This window comes from Labrus bergylta, chromosome 21, assembly GCF_963930695.1.
Source record: "Labrus bergylta chromosome 21, fLabBer1.1, whole genome shotgun sequence".
NCBI classification, from domain to species: Eukaryota; Metazoa; Chordata; class Actinopteri; order Labriformes; family Labridae; genus Labrus; species Labrus bergylta.
In genome coordinates, this window is record NC_089215.1 from 4,573,777 (window position 1) to 4,598,157 (window position 24,381).

Genomic DNA, 24,381 nt, shown 5'->3' on the forward strand with positions numbered 1-24,381 from the left:
CTCCATTTTGGGAAACCCATGTGGCTCGTTTTTTTGGGTCCAGGGCTTTGGTGACTGAGGGGGGGGGGGGCAGTAACCAACACACACACACATATATACACACAGAGAGAGAGAGAGTCATGCACGTGCTCACTACTTCACTGAGCTTTACTCCAGTAGCACAGAAACGGCTCTCTGTGAACCCATGAAAGGAGACGATCAAGGTTGAGGTGCTGCTGATTTTTGAACACCGGTGAGAAAAGAATGTTCTCCGAGGCCGACCACACGGAGGGATTACTTTACTTTAAGCTTGACTTTCTGGAGAGAGAAACGGAGGATATCAGTGTGAAGAGGCGTGCTCTGGCAGTCACACCTTCCCCCCAATGTTTAGAGTTTTTCTTGGACTCTCAGCAGGTACAGCGTCAGTGAAAATGTTTCATCAGGTTTAATCTCCTGGGGTCTTATTTTTGTTTCTTTGTAAACTCTGCTGGTTGTGATGGCATCGCACTCGTGAAGTTCATTTATCTATATGTGAGATTAAATGAGACGGGCTGAGATACACAAGAGGCACATTGTCAGACAGGATGAAAGACAGGACCCAAAGCTGTTCCTTCTCAACTTCAGATAATGAGATCCTTTTTTTTTTTTTTTTTTTGGAAGCCTTCATTTGAGAGACGGGACAGTGGATTGAGAAGTTCAGGATAGAGAGAGAGAGTGGGGAAGGGAGCCACAGGTCGGATTCAAACCCAGGCCGCCAACTTTGAAGACTACAGCCTCTGCACATAGGGCGGGAAAACTAACCGCTTGATCACCGGCGCCCCCTGATACAATTTTTTTCTCCAAAAAGTCTCCACACTTGAACTTTGTAGCTCTCAAATATCTTCTTTTTTTTAAAGATATTTGTGGGCCGTGTTTTCATTGGAGAGCTGAAGAGAGAGAGGGAAATGTCAGGATGAGAGAGCGGGGGTGGGACGACATTCAGCAAAGGGCAGCGGTCGGATTTGAACACACGGCCGCTGCGGCCCGGACTATAGACCTCTGAACACGGGGCGCGTGACATAACCGCTAGGCTACAAGCGACCCCTTAAATGCCTCTTAAATAAAGATTAAGAATTAAAAATAATTCAATACAGAAGACTCTTTAACTGAAAAACAAGCTGAGCCTCCAGAAGAGCTTCAGAAAATCTGTTTTTACTGTTTACTGATTTCTTTTTTTTTTTTTTTTACCTTACCTCTTAGTTAGAATTTTAAAAATAAAGCCAAATCTAAAATCTTATTACAGACCTTTAGCCAGAATCCACTCCTGTTACAGTGTCTGCTGGCATCGAGCAGTGCTTGTTTACTTTTGTCACATGAAACTGACCTCATATAAGTTCTCCTGTATAGAATATAAAACAATAGATCAGTCGCAGCTGTATTACAGCTTACTGAAGTGTAGGCAGAAAAAACAGTCCAGTTTTCAGGGAGCTTAAAAATGACTGTATCCAATTGTTGCATCAAATAGCACACTCGCTTATATCCAAAACTTTATCAGCTGTTGTTGTATTTCCCATAGTGGTATCTTTATGCACGCTCATCACAGTTCACACAGCAACTGTCTGATTTCCTGCTCAGCCTCCTTCATCATGTCACCTCCTGTTTATCGTTTTTTTTTAATAAGATTTTCCCAGGCTTCAGGAAGTTCCTCAATGAGAACAGTGTTTTCATAACTTCTTCAACAAACAGCTACAGAGCTCAAAACCAGCGATGTAATCAACTTGGAATAAAAATGAAGAAACACAGAAGTTTACAGGTTCCCAGGAAACAGTTACTCAGCGGTCCCACACTGCAAGTCTTCAATATTTTGCCCTCCAGCAGCATTCTTCAGCTTCTCCATTATCTCTGCATTAGTAGATTTTACTCCGACCAAATTTCAGTTTTAATGAAACAAACTAAATCCCCCTCTGTCTCAGATTCCCTTAATCTCTCCTGGAAGTTACTCCCAGTGCTTCTTGTCCTTTTCCCCCCGTCCTCACCTCTGACTGAGCCGGGGTGGGGCATCAGGTGTGAGGAAGGATCAGGGAACCCCGCTTGCTTACTCACACTGGCGGCGTGTCTTATCTCATATAATATTCACTGGTTTCCGAGCGTTGGCCCCCGAAGACGCAGCGTGGTGTGAACAATCGGCAGCCGGCGTCAGACTGCGCTCGCTCCATGAATAAGACATTTGTCTGCTGAGCTAATTAATCCTGAGAGGGGCTGGATGGCATCTGCCTCCATGCCGCGTGACAGACACCGAGAGGAGGGAGATTTTTTTTTCTTTTTTAGGACAGAACCATGTAGGGACGGCTCGTTTTCTTCCTGTTGCTGTTAGCAAATGTGAGAGCGGGAGCCTGACAGCTGCCTGAGGACCGCTGGCATGAACCACAACAACCTTTCTTGTGTGTGTGTGTGTTTAAAAAAGAGGTTTTTTGTTTTACTGTATGTGTCTCCTTGTGTGTTCATATACATGCTGACTGAAGTGTCTTTTTGCTCCCTCTCTTTTACACACAAACACGCAGCTACCAGCTCAGCCCACCTGGAGGACCTGGCATACCTGGATGAGCAGCGACACACTCCATTACGCACCTCGCTGCGCATGCCCAGACAGAGCACCACCTGCGGGCCGGGCCGCTCCGGGCAGGACCTGAGAGGTGAGCGACGAGGCGGAGCTAAAGAGAGCACACACACAGAAACACAGACACACACACACACACACACCCCGTCATGTCCACTGGAAGCTGCTGCTCGTTCAGTCTGTGAGGCGCAAAGCAGTGTCTCATTGTTGATCTCGTCCTGTGCGTGTGTATGTAGTTCTTTCTGACAAAACGTCTCATAGTGATGTCATTCAATTTGAAGCCATGACCTCATATGACATCGACCACATGGCAGCAGGTTCAGATATTCAGAATGATAAGTCAGTTCTTATCACTGATGCTTTTGTTGGTCATTTGGAGGCATCAGCATTAATTTCAGTCTGTTTCATAACACACCAAAAAAAAAAAAAAAAAAGCAAAAACTTCCTCACAGGAGCTTTCCGTTTTTTTTTTATTTCCGTGTTTGAGCACCAACAGGAAATGAAAGAATAGAAAGAAACAGAGGGTACCATGCAAGACGTGCGCAGCTGCATTAAAAGGCGGATATTGCCAAATCAAAATGTAAAAGTAGATACATAAAGAAGTCTTCAAAAAGATTTTCTTGAGAATGTTTTCATGTGTTTCTGCGGCTCAGGGGGATGAGCTGCAACACAAAGTGACTTTGCGACTCCAGGTGCTCGACGGAGAGGGTGAAACGCTTGTGTGAGAATGACAGTCAAGGCTTTTTTTAAACAACATTTACTTTCACTTGAGACTTTCAGACGGCTCTTTTTGTCTCAGGTCAGGCTGCGATTATTCACTCGCTTGCCATCAGACACGGTGCAGCTCCGCACAATAGGGCCACTGTTCTGTATTTCATCCACAAACAACTCAGAAGCGGCTGAACGTCGAGGCTGCATGACGAGCGAGTTATTTTTATAAGAATTCAAAAGAGAGGAGAGTGACGGATGATTTGATGTGTGCGATGCGCTTCAGATGCAGACGTCTGTTTGTGCGGCTGTGCTCGCGGATCAGGTTGTCAGATGTTGTGTGTGCGTGTGTGTGTGCGTGTGTGTGTGTGTAGCAGAGGCCCTGTGCACGAGAGCATTTTGTCAGGTTGTGTCACCGCCACGCTGAAATTTGTCTCAGTGCTTAACACTCACAGACAGATCGCGCTCCGCTGCACACCGCTCACCGCTCGAGTCCGCCACACATCAGGCGCCTTCGCGATCGAGCAAATCTCCGCAGCCTCCTCACCAAAGCGGCCAAATGGCCTCATGTCACAGCATTATGTGTCCCCCTTCGCCCCCTTTCGCCCCCTTCTTCCTCTTTGTCACTTAGCCGTTAATGAGCACCGTAAAGCAGCAGCCCCCCCCCCGGGCCGCCATCCAAGCGAACACAAATATGCGTCCCCGTGTGTTTTTAAACACCTGTTGAGACCCTCACTTAGCGGTGAGAGAGCACTCGGCTGAGCTGTGATGTGATTCCCCCCGTCGACAAAATCAGAGAAACGCAGAGAGTGTTAGGCGGGTAAAGGAGGAGGAGACGGACACAGAGGGAAGAGCTCGTTCACTGTTACTGCCAGAGCCACTTGTTTCAACCCCCCCCCCCCCCCCCCCCAAGGGCAGCCAAGTGTGTTTACATGCCGACTGACCGCGTCCTAGCATGCGTTGTGCCTCCTTGGATCAGTGTCAGAGCCCTCCTGAGTGCTCTGCTCCCGTGGTCTCACCAGGAGAGACAGAGGAGCAGACTCAGGAGGACAGCAGTTTTCTCCCCTGAAGGTGATTTAAGGGCAAATTTCAAAATGCTTTTTTTCCCCCCCCTCTGAAATGTGAGTTAATGTACTTATAGAGACTCTGAGTCTCTGTCTGAAGGATCAGTTTGTTATTTTATTCATTTTGTGTTTGCATCACATGTTGTCAAATACATTCATGAGCAAATAGTAAGATTCCCCCCCCCCCTCCATAGACTACACGGATGTAGACTCAATGATGTCACCCATTTGTGTCTGAAGAGACATTTTGAAGCCAAATGGGGACAATCGCCATATAACTAATATTATCTCAGCCGAACTTTTGTCGCCAGTCAAATCAGCCACACCCCTTAATTATGCGAATGTTGAATAACTCTCAGTCTTCATATAACCAAAACCCCTGGTACTGTTTTTAAAGATTTTTATTTTTGGGCTTTTTGTGCCTTTAATGGAGAGATAGGACAGTGGATAGAGTCGGAAATCAGAGAGAGAGAGAGAGAGAGTGGGGAACGACACGCGGGAAAGAAGCCACAGGTGGGAAGCGAACCCGGGCCGCCCGCCTGAGACGACAGCCTCCATACATGGGCCGCGCGCACCAACCACTGCGCCACCAGCGCCCCCTCTTGGTACTGTTTTAACCAAATAGAAAAATGAGATACTGATACCAAATGAGTGGTTTTTTTTTCCAGCCTGTAAATGTTTATTTCTGCTGTACAATTTGGCATTTTGGGGATCTAATGGGGATCATTTGGCTTTTGCAGCCAGCCTCTAGTGGCCACTTGTGGAACTGCAGTTTTTAACACTTCCATATTGGCTTCATTTGTCGACACCGCTGGGTGCCACTTGGTCCCCCACGCGATTATTCTCGATTTTATGGCCCCTTAGCCTGCTCATTCCACAACATTTAAAACTTACAAATATAGATCTTTCAGGAAATTAGAAAACTTTAAAGCACCCTCATTCTCTCAAGAGCCTGAACCTTTTTTTACTTCAGACACCTCATCAATTTCTCCTCAGCACCACTCTCTCATTTTCAGCCCGAGGCACACGAGGTATCTTAAAGTTACAATGCCATTCAGTATATTATTTGATGAACAATAACAGAAATGCAACACAAGCTTTTTCTCTCATATTTCATAAACATCATAAATATACTGTAATAGTGGCTGAAATGTTTATTATAATTCATGAACCGACACATCAGGACCTACGAGTACGCTCTAACTGTTACATGTCGTCAGTGTCTTTGTTTTTCAATGCTAACTAAGTTTAGCACAGTGGCTGCCGGAGACTCCGAACAGTATCGGCGTTTACCTTCCTTCCAGAGCGTCCTGTTTTTAAAAGTAAACACACATATGCCCAGTCAAACAGAGCTTTGCTTAGCCATCCTGTGGGAACTGTGAATCATGTGAGCACTTCTGCATTTTGAAGACGATCATCCAGCTGACAGGTGTGGCAAACGTAGATGGTGATTTGCAAAGCATGAGTGATGCACGGTGAGAGGCTTATCTCAGATCTTCTCCTGGATCGCACAGCATGATGCCCGAGATGTCTGGCCTCAGTTACTGTTATAGTTTGAGTTACAGCATGAGGAGTAGCCACCAAAGACGTAGCCTGTGATTTAAATATTTACTTCTTACCTCTGCATTTGGCTCTTCCACTTTTAGAGAACTGTGACATAATCGTGGTTTGTATCGGCATCCTGACAAGCCACAGGTGCAGATTTTAAACATTTTGTCCCAGATTAAGCCTCTCTGGTTTTTTGTACACGAGACGATTTGACTTACAGATGAGCTTGAGGAGAAGAAGATTGCTGGTTTCTGTGTTGGTCAGGTGGTAACCAGCAGACAGATGCAGCTCTCTCTCTCTCTCTCTCTCTCTCTCTCTCTCTCTCTCTCTCGTTCTTTCTCTTCGGTTTGGTTTTGTCGAAGCTTCTTTTGATGCCGGTCATCGGGGGCTCGAGCTGTGCTTCTGTTTTGAGGAGAGTGAGTCAGACTGTAATGGACCTTCTTGTGCCTCCTGCCTGCCTACCTCTAAGATTTACCACCCACCTCATCTATTCACTCACTCGCAGAACTGTACACCGCGCACTCGGTTTTCTCCCTCGTTTATTCTTTACCTTATACCCTCCTTTACTCCCCCTCCTCCAAACGCTCCCTCGCTCGTCTTTCTACCTCTGCTCACATACACAAAAAAAACAAGCCTTTTTGTTATCTGACGGATATCAGGCTGATAAAAATATTCTCAACTCCTGAGGGTTTTATTACTAACATATTTACTCCCTTTTTTGTAAACTCTAGATCCTTTGCTTTTAAAATATCCAAATATATCCAACATCTTCCCATCCCAGTCTGTCACAGAAAGTAACCTTGAGTGTTTATTTGAATAATATTTCTTTCTGAGGTTCTATTTTGAGGTGAGTCCTTCAAGTACAGAAACTGATGTGAGACATGCTGGACAGCTGGAGCTCTGAGTGATGTTATCACCACACTCAACAATGAAGTTAGTAGAAATCCGGTTCATCTCATGCAGACACTGAAGGTTACCTATTCCCTCAGATAGACCTCTGTTGTCGTAGTTTAACTTGGGCATGGTAGGTTTTTTGGTTACGTTATGTGACTTGCATTAATTTAAATGCATTAAGCATTACTTTTTATAAAATATAAGTGAAATAAACACAGTACATCACTTTCAAGACTACAGGTTAGTCTCCAACACTCACCATGGCGGGCAAGCCGAGGCACAAAAATTTCAAATTTCAAAATGACATGAAGTAACTTCAGGAACGTATTCTTGGTTGACGCACTTCTTTGTCTCTGGGAGCCATGTTTTTCCCAGGTGGCATGCTCATGAGTTGCCATTGAAGTGCAATGCTGAACTAGTGTCGCCACATCCTGCAGAAGAAAGGGGCGGGATGAGTAGGGGGGGAGCTCATAGCATTTAAAGAGACATACACCAAAACAGAGCGTTCTGAGTGAGCTGGTTTCTACAGGGTCACAAACCTCCTCTGGTGCTTGATTCATGTTATATTTTGACCAAAGCACAGCACAGATATTTCATTTAGACCACAGGGGACTGTTTGAAAAGGTGGAGAAGGAGGATCATATGTCATCTTTAAAATCATCCATACCACACTTTAATCTGCTAATGCAAACACTTTCTAGTCTGAAAATAGCCCCGACCAAATGCACTATTTACTCAAGTTAAAGTACGCCTACCTATTTGAGAAAATTACTGAGATTTACTAAATAATAAAGCTATATATTTATCCCTATTTTCAAAGACTTCAGTGTAAACTTTGACTGAGAACATGCCAGACAGCAGGAGGAGGAGGTGCTCTGAGCGAGAATATAACCAGAAATATGAGAGCAGACAGTGAACACAACAAAACCTGATGATTCTCTCAGACACTGAAGGTTATCTTTGTTTGTTCTCTAAGATAGACCTTTGTTATTGTCGCTGTACCAGGACATTGTTGTTCGTTTCATCTCAGCCCACATACTGTTTTTTTTTCTTTTCCTGCTGTTGCCAAACACTTCCTAACAATCGGTCTGAATAAGTTTGAATCAGCCGCTGAAAAATAGTTCCCAACAAATTCACTTTTTTTATTCACATTCCAGTGCCTGCCTGTCGACTTTGTTAGAGCCCGATTGTAAATGATTCAGTTTGAGTCGTAGGACTGCGAGAGGATTTGTCACCAACAGGATAGGAAAGTCAGAAAGCATTGAAAGGTGCATGAATATATTGGAAGCTTTAATTTGCTGGGAACAGGACGATATATTCAGTATTGTTGTTGCCCAATGATGAACAACCGCAGAAAGAAAGAGCTGCAGGTTAACCCGAAAGTGAACCACAGTTCCGTCAATTATTTACAGCAAACACAGACTAAAGGATGCCCCCACTGCTGTCTCAGCCGAGTCAGCGAGATTCCAGGTGGAGATTTGATGACAGTGCATGAACGTGTTTGCCAAAAAAACAACTGACACTGACGGTTCCAGATCATTATCACGCCCTTATCTCCTATTTCTCACATTGTCTGACAGCCCATGCCCTCTATCTCATCTCCGTAATCTTGTCATGATCAATAGTAATCCTTATAAAGAGAGAGATTTTAGGATGTGATGTGCAGGGGTCGCACTTGATGCGTTTACATCAACTTATATAACGTATTGACACAATTTTTTTTTTTCTGTTGCTTGGCTGCAAGACATAAAGTAAGTCGGTGAAAATATGCCAGCTCCAAAATAGTATGTTTGAAATGGATTTGGAGCCAAAGAGGAAGATTATAACACATTTCTCTTAAGACTTGCATTGTCGATGCGCACATCTAGGTTTATTGTACTTAAGCCTGCAGTGCAAATTACATAAGATGAGTTTTATTTTCCAAAAACACAAATTATGTAAGATCCGTTGAGTGTGGCATCTGTAGCTCTGCGTCTAATGTTGGATGGATTTTTTTAACTGTATGTCTGAAAAATGAGACGGCAGGAGAAGCTGTATAAACTCACACATCAGATGTAAAAGAGAAAAATCTCAGATAACCTGAGATAACCCATCGCTTCACTCCCCAGTTTCCCTCACAACAACCATCCTCCTCCTCCTCCTCCTCCTCCTCCTCCCATCATGTCCTCCCCTCCTTCCAAATCAGTGCCAAAATCAAGCCGGCTCTCCTCCTCCTCCTTCTCTTTCTCCTCCACCTCCCATCCACCACTTCTTCTCCTCGTCCTTCTCGCTGTTCAGCCACCGTGAGTCATCCTCACCTGGTGAATAATTAAAAAAAACGTCTGAGACTCTCGCTCCGTCTGGCCATGAAGGTTTTGGTGGTAGAGGAGAGGAGAGGAGAGGAGCGGAGCGGGAGTGATACCTTGCTCAATGTCGCCTGAGGGGGGGAGTGTTATGGGCAGGATTATGAGCAACTTGCCATCCATCCATCCACACTCACACGCTCGCTTTCACCGTCCTGGAAACAACTCCCTCAGCGCCCGTTCACAACATGGCTGCCATGTTTTTCTTTCCTGGAATACCTGCCACTGAGGAGCAGTAGTGGCTGCACGACTTCACGCGCATTAAAGTGGTGTAATCGTTTCTGCCGTTTGGAGGATGGCGCCCAATAGTGCGAGGGTGTGTTTAGTAATTCCACTAGGACGAAAGGAGCTTTACAGACATTGGCATCCAGTCACTCCCCCCCCCCCCCTCCCCTTTAGATAATTGGATTAGCGCCACTGTAAAACAGAGTAGCTTTGGGTACACAGCCCCTACTTTGGTTGCTTATGGTTTTTTGTAAACGACAGCATTGAGTAGCTTTTGCATTCCCCGTCACATATGTTGCATCAGGGCTGTTTCTTTTACAGCGTGACACCCAACTTGAGGAATATTACATCAGATTGTGAATCGTAGAGGAGTCACTCGGCCTCTCTCTCTCTGCCTGTGTTTATATGTGTGTATGTTTGTTGAGCTATCTATAAAAAAAAAAAGTCTGACCAGGGGAGAGAGAAAAAAAAAAAGGATGAGAAGTCTTTTCTAAAACATGGAGCTGCAGCCTGCACAGAGCTTAGAGCAGTAAAATGCAGCGCTGCATTCAGTATACAAAAAAAAAACCCGAGCACAGCTTTTCACCCCACTCCCTTTATACTCCAGGTATATCTGTTTGTGCTTTTTGCTGATTGCAAACTAGGAGGGGGGGAATTCTCAGCATGATCGTGGCGTTTTCTCGTGTGATGAAAGTAATGCTTGCAGCTGCACTTTGGAGTAAAAAGAATACATTAAGAGCGATATCAGCTCATTATGTGATGAAGCCAAACAGCCAATCCAGCACACAGGAGTCACTTACGGAGGATATACAGCTCTAATGCAACACCCTCGCTCTCTTCGTAGCTCTGTGTCTGCCTGCACACAGAAGAGAGATTTCTGCAGACGCACAAAAAAAAAAAAACCTAACTGCACGCTCTCTCCATCTTTTATGTCCGGTGCATATATATTTCCTACCGCTCCGACTCAGAGAGTTTTCTTTTTGCTGATATTCTGCAAGAGTGTGAATGAGCCGCTTCCCTGGATATCGTCTGACCAGCAGATATATTTCTAAACCGCACGCTGCAAAAAAAAAATCTGATTACATTCAACTTCAAGTAAAAGAGAAGTGAAGAAATCACCTGGGGAAGAACATTCAGCTGTTTGACTGAGCGCTCTGTAATGACTGGAAACATAGAGGGGGGGAGGGGGGGGTCTGCTTGCACGGAGGTTAATGACTTTATTTGCAGACCCTGTTAACTTTCCCAACTTGTAACACACACACACACACACACACACACACACACACGTTAGTCAGAGGAGTCGAGTTTGGAGTCTCCCATCCCGGGGTCGAATTACTAGAACTGGATTCAATTATGTTTTATTGGGATTGATTGATCTTGGCCGGCACAATGGAACCAATTAGATTCTCCCAAAAGTGCGAACCCCCTCTCCCCTAACCTCCCCTCCAGACATGCGGAGGAATACGCTCGATGTAATTCAAAGGATTTCAATTAGCGATCGACCCCGGGTCTGGTGGTTTCCCCGTATTTCTGACATCATGATGTGCCGATGCTATTGCTGCTTTTGTTTTTGTTATTGTTTTTGTTTTTGTTTTTGTTTTTGTTTTTGTTTTTGTTTCATTGAGCTGCATCTTTTTGCCCTGTGCTCTGATACACACAGCTGCCAGTTTTCATTCCTGCTCTCACTGCTTGTCTTTCTCCCCTCCCTCACTTCTCTGTCTCCTCTCTCTCTCTCTCTCTCTCTCTCTCTCTCTCTCTCTCTCTCTCTCTCTCTCTCTCTCTCTCTCTCTCTCTCTCTTTTGTCTTATGCTTGCTGTTCGTCTCAGCTTCCGCTAATAACACCCATGCCTGGCAATCCCAATCACGTAAGTTTCTCCTCTTCTCATTTGTTGCTCCCTGTGCTCGCTGGCTACTTGCTTAATGTGAGTGAAGTGGCAACACACACACACACACACACACACACACACACACACACACACACACACTCCCTCCTGCCAGCACAGCGTTTGGATTATTCACATACCACTCACATTCTTAATCAGGCGTAATCACCAGATGCTGATATAACATTTAAAGTAAAGACGCAGCACATAGAAGAGAGCGTGTTTTTTTTTCATCTCAAAGCTCCAGTCGGTTTTAAGAAGACCGAACCCAGGAGATGACACCCAGAAGCAGCGGCCTAAATTTTACAGCGCATTTTATCACACAGCTTCAGAAGTTCAGAGCCGATTTTATTTTACCCTCATCAGTCTTTAATGGTCCATATGTTGTGCTGAAAAGATGCCCAACCTCTGGAGGACTTCAGTTTAATGACTCCCCCTAGTGAGAGAACTCATCAGTCCGCCTCGGCTGAGAAAGAAGATGCTGTTTTTTCACTTTTTGCACATTTTTTATTTTGCAAAAACAAATGCAACAAGTCTAGACTTTTAAAGAAGTCCTCTGCTTTGAACTGGTACAAAAAATTCACTCCTCAAACAATAAACACAATATATTTTTCTCCTTCATCTCTAGCTTAAAGTTAAAACCTTTTATTTACCCAACAAGCTGATTTATCCTTTTTTTTTGTTAGTTTTCTCTGTGTTTTACATTGTTCACTGTGACAAATTGATAAATACACTTATTTTGTTGGAGATAAAAACATAAAAGATCCAATTTCTGTTGAATTTAAGGCTGTTCAGTGCAGAAAAACAAAACAAATTCAAAGCAACTTATTCATTGAAGCGATACCCAGAACACAAATATATGAGGGAAATAATGTTTAGCTTGCTATGCAGAGATCTGTGGGTGTGCAATGTGTTTGCATACATATTTTGCAGGACAGTTAAAGTATATATACTGTATGCCCCATGGCTTAGATTTATGAGCTCGTATTGTACATTCAAAAACTTTCCTTAATTCAGTTTCCAAACACATAAAGAAAGAGAGTCTGCTTTCCAAACATTATCAAAGAGTATATTTTTGACCACTTGCAATCTCTTTGTTTCCAGTACGTTTTGCACCCTATCGGCCTCAAGACATCGCCCTCAAACCCCTGCTGTTTGAGGTGCCCAGCATCACCATGGACTCGGTCTTCACAGGCCGCGAGTGGCTCTTCCAGGAGATCGACGCCTACCTCAACAGCCCCAACGCCAGCACCAACCGCGGCGTGGCCGTAGTAGGCAACATTGGCTTCGGAAAGACGGCCATAATCTCGCGCCTGGTGGCGCTGAGCTGCCACGGCACCCGCATGAGACAGATCGCCTCGGACAGCCCGCAGGCCTCTCCCAAACGTAGGCATCCGTTTGTTTTCTTCAAACGAGGTTTTTAATTCCCAGTGAGGATGAAGATCACTTCCTGAATGTCATCATGTTCTATTTTTAACATCATGTTCAATCCGGATACAGTCTTTGTTTTGAGAATATCAAGCGAGAAAAGATTGCATGAATGTGCCGCCTTTTTTCTTTTTTTTTTTTCCGAGCTGTCACTGAGCATGTTGAGCTGTTCTTGTGTCCAGATGGAGAGGGGCTTCCTCTCACCCAGCCTCAGCCCACTCACGGCACCCTGGGAGGAGGCAGCTGCCCCGGGACCCCTGAGATGAGGCGACGCCAGGAAGAAGGCATGAGGAGGCTGGCCTCTCAGGTACAAGACACACCTGTGACCATGTGCACACACACACACACACACACACATATTTCCATTCCAGATCCTGATTTACATTTTAAAAAGAAAGCCAAGTCTTTAAAAATCATTGGCCCTGAACTTCTAGCTGCAAGAACTCCAATTTTTAATTGACTGCTTCCCCTCCAATCGGCTACTTTTTAAGAATTCAAATGCTCCATTTTCAGCCAATTGCTGCAGAAATGAGTGTGCTCATAGGGATTTGAAAATGAAATAGTATATGCACTATAGCTGTATGAAATAGGTCAAGCACATTTGTATGCATTAAAGAAGATGAGCTCCCTCTGAACATATCTGCCTCTCCACACCTCCATTCCTCTCTTTCCTTGCAGCCTTGTGTGAACTAAAGGACTTATATTCTTTTGTCATATTGTGTGTCATTGGGCTTTATTTGCATATTTGCATTTGCATGTGTTGTTTGTCCATTTTCATTTTCTTCATGAAGTCGAAACGCCACGCGAGCATAATGTCTGTGTTTGTGTTTAAGCGTGACATTTTTTTTTTTTTTTTTCGGGGCCTCGGTATCTCTGTAATTAAAAAAAAAAACTGCAAGATAATTTTAAATGGCTCCTTTTTAAGTCTTAATTCTCCAACAATTAGTGACAGCATAGGTGGCCTGAGAGCGAGTGATTTGCTCTTTTCCCTTTTAGCTTCTTACCCGAATGAAAGTGCAGACGCCGCTGGAGTTCTGTCAAAGTGAAAATGTTTCAAGCTCATGGAGGGGGGAGGGGGGGGTTCCTCACCTGAGGGGGGGTAGACTTCAAAACAGGTGAAGATAAGTTGGGACTTTGTTTATATGAAAATACTGAAATGTATGTGCAGCCCGTTTTAGTGTTACATGTTGACTTTTTGAACGATATTCTGAAGTATTCACATCCACCTCCTGCCTGCAGTGTAAACCTGTATGAGGTGTGAAAGCGGCTCTATTCCTGCTCCTCTCCCCGTCTTCTGTCGCCCCTTGGTCCCCCCCCCCCCCCTGCTGCTAAGCCATCTGCATCCCCGGTCCCAGCCTGATGCATTATGCAGATGTGTTTAAAAAAGAAAAAACAACTTTGCCAGGGAGCCTTATGAAATATTTATACCTGCAGAAAGCCATTTCCCAGCCAAGCTATTAGATCTTGTTAACTCTGTACATTAATAATTGAGCTCACTCCCTTTTTCACCCCTCTTATTTTTGAAGCCCTTTATTCCGTTGTGACCAGAAATTAGAATTCCCTTTTGATTAGTCTTTTGTTTTCCGTAGCCTTTCCCCTCACTGCCCTCTGAATCGCTGTGCCCGCACCTCGGGAGACAAATCTGGACACAGTGTGATGATCGCCCAGTCCCCGGGAGCGTCTGCTCACGCCTGCCGCTCCAAAAAAATTCACCTGTCTTCCACTTTTTTAACCTAATCCCACCAGGCCCCGGTTCCCAGAGGGTGCAAAGGGAGGCATTGCACCCTCATTTTACATTTCTGGACTTTTGTTACAATCAGTAATCCAGGCTTTCAAAAGACAGCAGTGACTCCGAACATGACCTGGACCACAGGCAGGACCCGTAACACCTACACTGTTTCTCACTGCTGTTGCTGGTCACTGTAGCCACACCCCCCATTTCCTCTCAGACGCACCCTGAGTCATTATGTTGCCATGCATTAACTTTTTATTCATCTATTCAACCAATCATTTTATTTATTTAAGCATGTTCAAGGCTGTGAAATTTCACTGTCAAACACTTGACTCCTTCATGACACAATCATCAGACACATGAGCATGCATGAGCTGACCCCGAATCAGTCTCTCTTGGCAGTCGGGAATAGATGAATTATTAATGGCTGAAACCGTGCAGTGAAACGAGGAGCATTATGTTTCATTATACCGCAATCGTCTGCCATGACGTCGAATCAATCCCAGATGAGTTGAGACGCTGGCATCACCGGCTCTGCACTCGACAGAACCCTGAAAAAAAAAAAGTTTTTCTCAAAGTGTGTCGTCTGCCTCACAGCCTCCCTGACGCTGGTCACGAGTCTGTGTGCAATACCCAAATGTTTGTTTAGGAAGCGTTCACCTCTCATGTTTCTCTCTGTGTGACCCGGCTGAACCCGGCTTTACTCTCTGTCGCCCCCAGGTGGTGGCGTACCACTACTGCCAGGCGGATAACGCCTACACCTGCCTTGTCCCAGAGTTTGTGCACAACGTGGCGGCTCTGCTGTGCCGCTCGCCGCACCTCGTTGCCTACAGGGAGCAGCTGCTGAGGGAGCCGCACCTACAGAGCATCCTGAGTCTGCGCTCTTGCGTGCAGGACCCCCTGGCTGCCTTCAGGAGGGGGGTCCTGGAGCCCCTGGATGTCCTTTACAAAGGTAAAATAACAGCTGTTATCAGCTGATAAAGTTATATCAGATACTTTTCTTTTCAATCTGCTAAGTACTTAAAATGTGACTTTGTGGCTTGATCTGAATCCAGGAGCAGGTGCAGATTTTAAAGACTAATCTGTTTCCAGGAGAAGAAACCTCTTATTTTTCACTTAAGTCTGTCATTCATGTTTATATTATTTGAATTGTGCACGTTTTTCCTGATTTCTCAGAGAGGAAAATCAACTCCGAGGAGGATCTCATCATCCTCATCGACGGTCTGAACGAGGCGGAGTTCCACAAGCCGGACTACGGAGACACCATCGTGTCCTTCCTCACAAAAACCATCAACAAGTTCCCTCCCTGGCTCAAACTGGTGGTCACAGTCAGAACCACGCTGCAGGTAGAGACGCCACACTCTCTCTGTGGGCTTAACGGCTTTATATGTGATTTTTCACACTTAAATATAATAGAAATCAAGTATATCCTCTGAAAATAACTCTGTGAGTCATGACTGTCTACAATGGGTGTAACACCCGAGTCCCACTGTCTGTGATGTTTTCAGAGTTTTCAGAGTCCTATCTTCAGTTTGTTTACATCGCCGGGACGGCCGGCTGACTCCTCCCCTCGTGTATAAAAGTTGTTTAATTGAGGGACTAGAGAAAAGAAGAATAACATACTGTACTCACTGCTTAACTGTGTTTCTAGATCACGCTCATTTCAGGTAAATTTACATGCAGTGTGAAGATACGAGCAGAATAAAGATCGCTAGCATTAGCATGCTAACACAACAATGCAGCGCGAGTTGTTTTGGTTTCATGCTGGTGCTCAAGGGCGACATCTGCTGGATCAAAAAAATCACATATAAAGCCTTTAAATCTCACTACTTGTTCAGTAACTAATCCTCTGCTGTTTCATTTTGAATCTAATTCAAAAGGTTTGATGTATTTTAAAAGCCGATATGGAAAGATCAACTAAGAGCTTCTGTCTCTTTGTGTCGTTTTATTTTGTCTCTATTGTTCAGAAAATGATTCAGAAGAAAAATGTTTTTAAAATGGAACTTTTTTTGTTTTCCTGCTTCATTTGTCTCCTCTTCCTTTCCTTCATGAGATGTAGACTACTTAGTCATAGACTGTTTGAAGTTTATTTTAAACCTTCATATGAATCAGTTTTCTTCAAATGACTAAGCATGTAGGCCGTGGTCAGATATCTCTGGACCAACAGCACTTTGACTGAAAATGTTTCTGACTGCTTCAGGAGATCACCAACGCGCTGCCGTTCCACCGCATCTCTCTGGACGGCCTGGAGGAGAACGACGCCATCGACCAGGACCTGCAGGGCTACATCCTGCACCGCATCCACAGCAGCCCCGAGATCCAGAACAACATCTCGCTCAACGGCAAGATGGACAACACCACCTTCGGCAAGCTCAGCGCCCACCTCAAAGCCCTGAGCCAGGGCTCCTACCTGTACCTCAAGCTCACCTTTGACCTCATCGAGAAGGGCTACCTTGTGCTGAAAAGCTCCAGCTATAAGGTACGTGGTTGTTGTTTGGGTGAGGTTTTCTCGGGTTAAGCTCAGAGAGAAGTCATCTATAAAGAGAAATTCAGCAGATAGACCAAAAGCGGGGATGTTGACACCAATCATTTAAAAATATTGATAGATTTTTTTAAGATTTACACTTTCCTTTAGCATTGTTTTCTAGCATGCACATACAAACTCCACACAGAAAGACCCTCTCCGACGAGGGATTCAGACTGAATCAGTGTGCAGCCATTATTTAACTTTGCTTTAGTATAAATGCAATTAAGTTAAAGTTGTTTATACATCGATGTTATCATTGCAACATGAGCTGCTGATTGCTAATTTGCCATATTTTTATTGGAGCTAAATTGCTAAATAAGTAAGGTAATACCACAGGATCATTTGTTGCGTCCCCCTGATGAACTCCTTAGCAACAGGGCTGAGATGCGAGGGTGGTCGAGGGAGGGGGCGGTTGTTATGATATTGTCTGAGAGAGAGCGAGTCCAAACTGTCAGACTTTGTAAAGCGATATGTAATCGACGTCTAGTGTGCCGAATTTCTGCAAAGGCAGCGCTGGAACGTCATCTTTTTAATGAACCTGCACTCTGAAGAAAAGTACTTTCGTAAGTTCTTCCCAGCACCTTGTTGATAAATAATGCAGCTGAATTGTTTTTAGCCGGCAATTTTATATTGAAATATTTTATCTCGCAGCAGCAGATTCATTTAATTTCATGTATTCAGCCGCGCTCCCAGACTCCATAAAAATGACAACAGATGAATTTACATTCTCCTTCTCTGAGGGAGGAGCACGTGGAATAGTTTGAAGACGCACAGTGCAAACACAATGCATTATTTATATCCTGTAGACTTGATCCAAATCGGCACCACGCTTCAGATTCTCTGCTCTCCCTCTCCCTCAGGTGGTTCCAGTGAACCTGGCAGAGGTTTACCTGCTGCAGTGCAACATGCGCTTCCCCACACAGTCGTCGTTCGAGCGGGCGCTCCCCCTGCTCAACGTGGCCGTGGCCTCGCTTCACCCGCTGAATGACGAGCAGATCTACCAGGCCACCAACGCCGGCTCGCTGCAGGTAGTAGTCTTTAATACCTGAAGATGTTTTATGGAAAAGGTATTTCATGAGACGACCTTGTTGATATCAAAGTCTTCTTTTAAACAAATGTTTTTTTTTAAAAGTGGGTTTTGTTTAATACACAAAGTGTCTTGCATTCATTCTGTCTTCTTCAATCTAGACATCAGTTTAAACGTCTTAAAGCGATGATGTGATGTTTAATGATGTGAGTTGTTTGCGTGCAAAGATCGTCTCATCCCGAGCCAGCTCTGAATAAGAAATAACACTGAGGCGTGCGTCTCGCTGCAGGGCACGCTGGACTGGGAGGATTTCCAGCAACGCGTAGACAACCTGTCAGTCTTCCTGGTGAAGAGGAGGGACGGCACCCGGATGTTTGTTCACCCGTCCTTCAGAGAGTGGCTGATCTGGAGGGAAGAAGGGGAAAAGACGAAGTTCCTCTGCGACCCGAGGTGAGGACTGAGGGGAGGAAAAAGAGGAGGCTCTGGGAGGCTGAACGTGATGTTAAGCAAGTTTAGTCTCTTCTCAAACTCTGCTGGTGCGTTCCTTTAGGGGCCTTTATGGCAGCAGTCCCTACATGCACCAGGATGCATGTACGTTGCATCTGCAGCATCTGCCTTTCCTTGCTGCATCACCTCAGCTGTGTCATAAGATGAAGCAGGCTTCTTTCAGACCAAAAGTACCAAAGCTTTAAAAAAAAATAAATAAATACAGATCTTCAGTCATATTTTTAAGTTTTCAAGTGGATTTTTGCAGTTAAGAAAATGTGCAGAAGTTTGCTTGCAAGTTTTGGTAATGTGAAACTAGAATTTACTCAATATCGGGTGTCTAGGACTTGTATTTGGTTGCTATGGTAACAAAACAGGTATCAACATTGTTTGATTTTTACTAGCTCATATTGAAGTTTGAAATCCTCCTATCGTGATGACCTTACCTCTCACAGCACCGTCTGTAATTGAAACTAATTAGTTGTGTTGAGAGCTCGGGCCTGTGTTGTTTATCAGGCGTCTGTAAAACGAGATCTTGCTGTTAGTCACAGGTACACTACGTTCATCTAGCAGAGGAAGCGGATGCGTTTTTTTTTTTATTTCCTGTCTTATAATTGGAACAAAAAGTTGCGCCCAACTGTTGAGGTGATAACAGGATGTGATGACCGGATGAGTCACATGTCTCATGTCACTGAAACGTTGTGTGTTTGTGTGTGTGTGTGTGTGTGTGTGTGTGTGTGTGTGTGTGTGTGTGTGTGTGTGTGTGTGTGTGTGTGTGTGTGTGTGTGTGTGTGTGTGTGTGTGTGTGTGTGTGTGTGTGTGTGTGTGTGTGTGTGTGTGTGTGTGTGTGTGTGTGTGTGTGTGTGTGTGTGTGTGTGTGTGTGTGTGTGTTTGCAGGAGCGGCCACACACTACTGGCCTTCTGGTTCTCTCGGCTGGAGAGCAAGCTGAACCGGCAGCAGACTATTGAGCTGGGCCATCACATCCTCAAAGCACATATCTTCAAGGTATACCGATATTTGTCTCCACACACACACACACACACACACACACACACACTCACACACTCACAGAAGCCCACACACAGCTGTGGTCTGACTCCACAGTAATGAATATTTACTCTCTCTCTCTCTCTCTCTCTCTATCTCTCTCTCTCTTTCTTTCTCTCTGTTCAAGGGCCTCAGCAAAAAAGTCGGGGTTTCCTCATCTATCTTGCAAGGCCTGTGGGTATCCTACAGCACAGAGGGCCTTTCTGCAGCACTTTCTTCTCTCAGAAACCTTTACACGCCCAACATTAAGGTGAGGGAGGATTCAAATTTAAAGAATATTTCAACATGATCTGACTTTGAAATGAACTCTTCTTCTTTTCTCCCTCTCTCTGTGGAGTAGCGTATTTTAATATTTGTTTATTTCCTCGTTTTTTTGGTGTCCAGGTGAGCCGTCTGCTCATGATAGGCGGGGCTAATGTGAACTACCGTACCGAGGTGCTGAACAACGCCCCCGTCCTGTGTGTCCACGCCCACCTGGGCTACATGGACATGGTGGCTCTGCTGCTCGAGTTCGGCGCCTCGGTCGACTCTCCGTCTGAAAGCGGTCTGACGCCGCTGGGCTACGCCGCCGCCGGGGGTCACATGGCCATAGTGACGGCGCTGTGTCGCAGGAGAGCAAAGGTGTGTGTGTGTGTGTGCGCGCGGGAAAATTGGCGAGGAGAGGCAGATTGTGTGAAGGGATTGAACTCTTTTTCTTGCTGTTTGTTGACCTGATGAAATATATTTTTGCTGTCAACAGGTGGATCACCTGGATAAGAACAGCCAGTGTGCTCTGGTTCACGCAGCCCTGCGGGGTCACATGGAGGTGGTGAAGTTCCTCATCCAGTGTGACTGGAGCCTCGGTCCACAGCAGCAGCAGCAGCAGTCGTCACAAACACAACAACAGGCGTCTTTCACCAAGAGCCACGCGGTGCAGCAGGCTCTGATCGCTGCAGCCAGTATGGGATACACAGAGGTACAGCAGGGACGGGTTAAAGACGGGTGATGCTTTTAAAGTTCAACTCTGCTTGTTGCAGTTTTTACTGTAATATTCAAACGTGAGATTCACTTTTTCTTGCAGCATTATGTTGCCGTGTGAACCACATTCACTTCAAGGCTGTTCTAACCTTGTAGTATTATTTAGTCATTCATGAAAAACCAAGGAAATACCTTGCAGGCTTACCGTTAACTTTGTGCATATTTCTTGAATATTTTTGACCTCAGAATTTATTTTAATTCATTATTTATTTATTTATTTTAAATTGTATTGCACTGGCTGTTTCTGCAAAAGAAAAAAGCCTTTTTAAGATTTTTATTTAAAAATAAGATGACACTGTATTGATCCCTCAAACACTGAAATGATTTGTGCTACATCAGCAAATAAATCACAAAAAGAAGAAGCAACAGGTGGTGCACAGATGGAAACCGCATATAAAGGAAAGTTAGGTCAAAGCAACAAGTGGTTTTTATCTCGGTCAATATTTGTGTTTGTGCTGTTTATCTGAGTCTATTTGGAGGCAAACTCGGACATTAATCTGTGTCATCTTCAATCTTGTCGTCCATCAGATTGTGTCCTACCTGCTGGACCTGCCGGAGAAAGATGAAGAGGAGGTGGAGCGCGCTCAGATCAATAACTTCGACACCCTGTGGGGGGAGACAGGTGGGGGGGTTACCGACTTGAGCCAGACATAACGTCAATAAAACCTTTCCCTCCGCACTGACAGACGCCTGTGAATGCTTAACCGTTCACATTGTTTTTAAAAACCCCGGGACAAACATGAGCTGTTCTATAGTTTAGAGAATGTGGTTTTTTAAAATCTGTGCAGGGTTTTTTTTTTTTTGTGTGTGGCTGCGAGGCAGAGCGCTGCAGTGCGGCCTCTGAGGGATCACTCTTGTGTGTCTGCTCGCTGCTGCGTCAGATGCTGCCGGCGATGCAGTGGTGTCATTAGAGCACAGACAGGGCTGGGCTCACACAGAGGAGGAGGAGGAGGAGGAGGAGGAGGAGGAGGAGGACGGGGGGTGAATGGGATCCAGGGTGCTCAGAAATGACGCGTTTTATGTGACGTATCAATGTAACCTAAAGCGATGAAACCTCATCGTGAGGGGTTGTTATTCCCCCTCCTCTCTGTCGGCTGAAGAGGGGGACTTCTACTCACTCAGCCGTGGTCTCATGTTTATCAGGGATCACAGTCGTTCTGGAGGATGATTTGTAATCACAGAGTTACTGGATAGGTCAACTGAAAGTACACGATACAGCCAGAGGGAGAGTATGTACAGAATATCAGCGTGAGGCGTGAGGAGATGTACTAACTGGACTGTGTAGATCAAAGTGTTCCTCCAGCAAAGAATACAAGAGATGAAGCTAAAAACAGCTGCTACTCTTTTCTTCTTGCATGTTTATAAATGTTATTTGGAGTCACACAGAATCACAGATGATTGTAGAGTCATGGTTGGTTAAATGGATTGTGTTGGGGTTGTATTAGAGATGCACCGATTGGGGAAAGTCAGGGCTGATGACGATGCCCGTGTTTGAAATTTCGACTTCATTTTTTGAGTGAAACCTCTCGGCCTCATGGGTGGAAATAGGATCAAACTGATAATAATGAATGCAGAAACAAGCTGTCAGGGTTGTAATGTTTCGGCTTCCCTTTTGCAAATAATCGATGGAGACGGTAACACGACAAATTATATTTATGTGTGCCGTCCCTGTTCTCTGTACGTCTTTAAATCATCTGTGCTCAGAGGACGAACGTGAGGTGAATAATTTGTTGTGTTTGGCCTGGGTAACATACTATCAAGAGAAACGGGCATGCCTTTTGTCTTTCTGAAAAGAAATATGGAAGTTCAACGGCTAAAACAGCAACAAAGGATGCTGTAGTTGATCAATCTAATCAGTATCAGCCTGAAAAATCCAGAATCAGTCAGACCAAAGTTGAAGTCAGGGTCATCGCTTCAGGGCTTCTACTATTCTACTTTGTTCATTCTGCTTAAATTATTCCAATTATAATCATTACATTTGAGCAGATGTCTTTTGAAAGGACTCTCCTCTCCTCTCCTCTCCTCTCCTCTCCTCTCCTCTCCTCTCCCCTCCTCTCGTCTCCTCTCCTCTCCTCTCCTCTCCTCTCCTCTCCCCTCCCCTCCCCTCCCCTCCCCTCCCCTCCCCTCCTCTCCTCTCCTCTCCTCTCCTCTCCTCTCCTCTCCTCTCCCCTCCTCTCCTCTCCTCTCCCCTCCCCTCCTCTCCCCTCCTCTCCTCTCCTCTCCCCTCCCCTCCCCTCCCCTCCTCTTCTCTCCTCTCTCCTCTCCTCTCCTCTCCTCTCCTCTCTCCTCTTTTTTCTCTTCTCTTCAAACAAGACTTTGATTCCCAGAATTGCTTTTTTTTCCCTATAGGGCACAGATCACTTCGTTTTTAATATTTTTATATGACACTGTGAAACGGGAGCTCATAGACATGAACCTTATGAGAATTATTTCTTAACTTTGCGTAGCTCCATGTTTCAGCTAGTTATTAAACTGTGTAGACCACAACTTCAGTGCTTGAATTCACTGTCTTGCCCCTGTGGCATCTTTTGCTCTGCAGGAGGAAGCTGTGTTTAGAAAAATAAAAACCTAAAACCCACTGTACACAACTAAAGAGCCAGTAAGCCACTAGCAGGGAGCATATAGCAGCTGTTGACTCAGATATTCCCCCTCGGAAGACAAAACAGAGCTTAAAATTGAATATTGGACTTTCAGCATTCAACACATAGACACAAAACAACTCCTAATGAACCATAATGTTGCTGTGTTACTGCTGGAAGAGAAAATTAGGAACTGTTTCTAACAAACCTTGAAAGTGATGTTTCAGTTTAAATGTGCTTCCACCGCCCCCTAGTGGCCAGAAAATCTATTCCTGCATGTTCAATAATGACCTCAGAAGAAACTTACACCTTTTCCAACAAGGAACACGTCGCTGTAGGAAAAATGGAACAAAAAATCTGATTTCTTTCCACAACGTTGACCCTTCTCTCCTTATCTCATCTCCAATTTTTCTTTGTGTGTTCAGCTCTGACTGCGGCCTCCGGTCGGGGGAAGCTGGAGGTTTGTCGTCTGTTACTGGAGCAGGGGGCTGCTGTGGCTCAGCCCAACAGGAGAGGTATCGTCCCGCTGTTCAGCGCCGTCCGACAGGGACACTGGCAGGTAAGAGGTCAACTCATCCGTCTATTTAATCTAAGAAGTTTGATTTGAGTTCCTTGAGACTTTGCTTAGCTCCAAAAAGCTGTGAAGATGTAGCAATGACACCGTAGACACAAAAAATGGAACTGCTCTACCTCACAAAGAAAAAGGAGTATGACACTTATTTATATAATGACATTAGTTCTATGTTTGTGTATTTCAGATAGTGGACCTCCTCCTCACACATGGCGCTGACGTCAACCTGCCTGACAAACAGGGTCGTACTCCTCTAATGATGGCAGCCTCAGAGGGACATCTGGGCACTGTTGAGTTTTTACTGGCTCAAGGTAAGGCACTAAAAATAAGATAAAAAAGGAAATTTGTGTTTAGAACAAATTTTGGTCAGGTAGGTCTTCATGCATTCCACTTAAAAGACCACTACGACTAAAGCCAAAGTACATTTAAGGGCATTTACACATCACAAGAAGATAAATAAAAAGATTTTTATGTACTGTTTAAAAATAAAATCTACACAAAAAATGAAGGAAATACATATTTTAATCTCTGTTATTCCAAGCCTGACGGCCATGAAGAAAATGCGTTGAATAAATCAAAGTGACATTGGATGGTCAGTTTGAAGGATAGACTGAGATTTATGCAGGCATCCTTCTGAATTGCTCTGTTAGACACGTCTTCTTAACTCCAATCACTCTGCCGCTGCTCTCTGGGTTTTTTGACAGCAATTCCTGTGTGTTTTTCCATC

At 44.7% G+C, this 24,381-nt stretch overlaps 1 protein-coding gene across 18 annotated transcripts in view; it reads left to right on the top strand.

Annotated features, from left to right (window-relative positions):
* Nucleotides 1-24,381, top strand: part of tanc2b (tetratricopeptide repeat, ankyrin repeat and coiled-coil containing 2b) — a 169,125-nt gene that overhangs the window by 133,599 nt on the left and 11,145 nt on the right. For 14 of the 18 annotated variants that reach the window (XM_065949866.1, XM_020630813.3, XM_065949867.1 and 11 more), the window contains 16 exons: nucleotides 2,520-2,651; nucleotides 11,183-11,221; nucleotides 12,344-12,625; nucleotides 12,850-12,974; nucleotides 15,120-15,351; nucleotides 15,576-15,745; nucleotides 16,600-16,878; nucleotides 17,787-17,954; nucleotides 18,243-18,403; nucleotides 19,337-19,445; nucleotides 19,615-19,737; nucleotides 19,872-20,108; nucleotides 20,227-20,442; nucleotides 21,033-21,126; nucleotides 23,509-23,642; nucleotides 23,842-23,965. In XM_065949866.1, the coding sequence (XP_065805938.1) occupies nucleotides 2,520-2,651; nucleotides 11,183-11,221; nucleotides 12,344-12,625; nucleotides 12,850-12,974; nucleotides 15,120-15,351; nucleotides 15,576-15,745; nucleotides 16,600-16,878; nucleotides 17,787-17,954; nucleotides 18,243-18,403; nucleotides 19,337-19,445; nucleotides 19,615-19,737; nucleotides 19,872-20,108; nucleotides 20,227-20,442; nucleotides 21,033-21,126; nucleotides 23,509-23,642; nucleotides 23,842-23,965 (2,625 nt within the window). The remainder of the gene's footprint in view (nucleotides 1-2,519; nucleotides 2,652-11,182; nucleotides 11,222-12,343; nucleotides 12,626-12,849; nucleotides 12,975-15,119; nucleotides 15,352-15,575; nucleotides 15,746-16,599; nucleotides 16,879-17,786; nucleotides 17,955-18,242; nucleotides 18,404-19,336; nucleotides 19,446-19,614; nucleotides 19,738-19,871; nucleotides 20,109-20,226; nucleotides 20,443-21,032; nucleotides 21,127-23,508; nucleotides 23,643-23,841; nucleotides 23,966-24,381) is intronic. The other 4 variants (XM_065949869.1, XM_065949870.1, XM_065949871.1 and 1 more) reach the window with 1 other exon arrangement.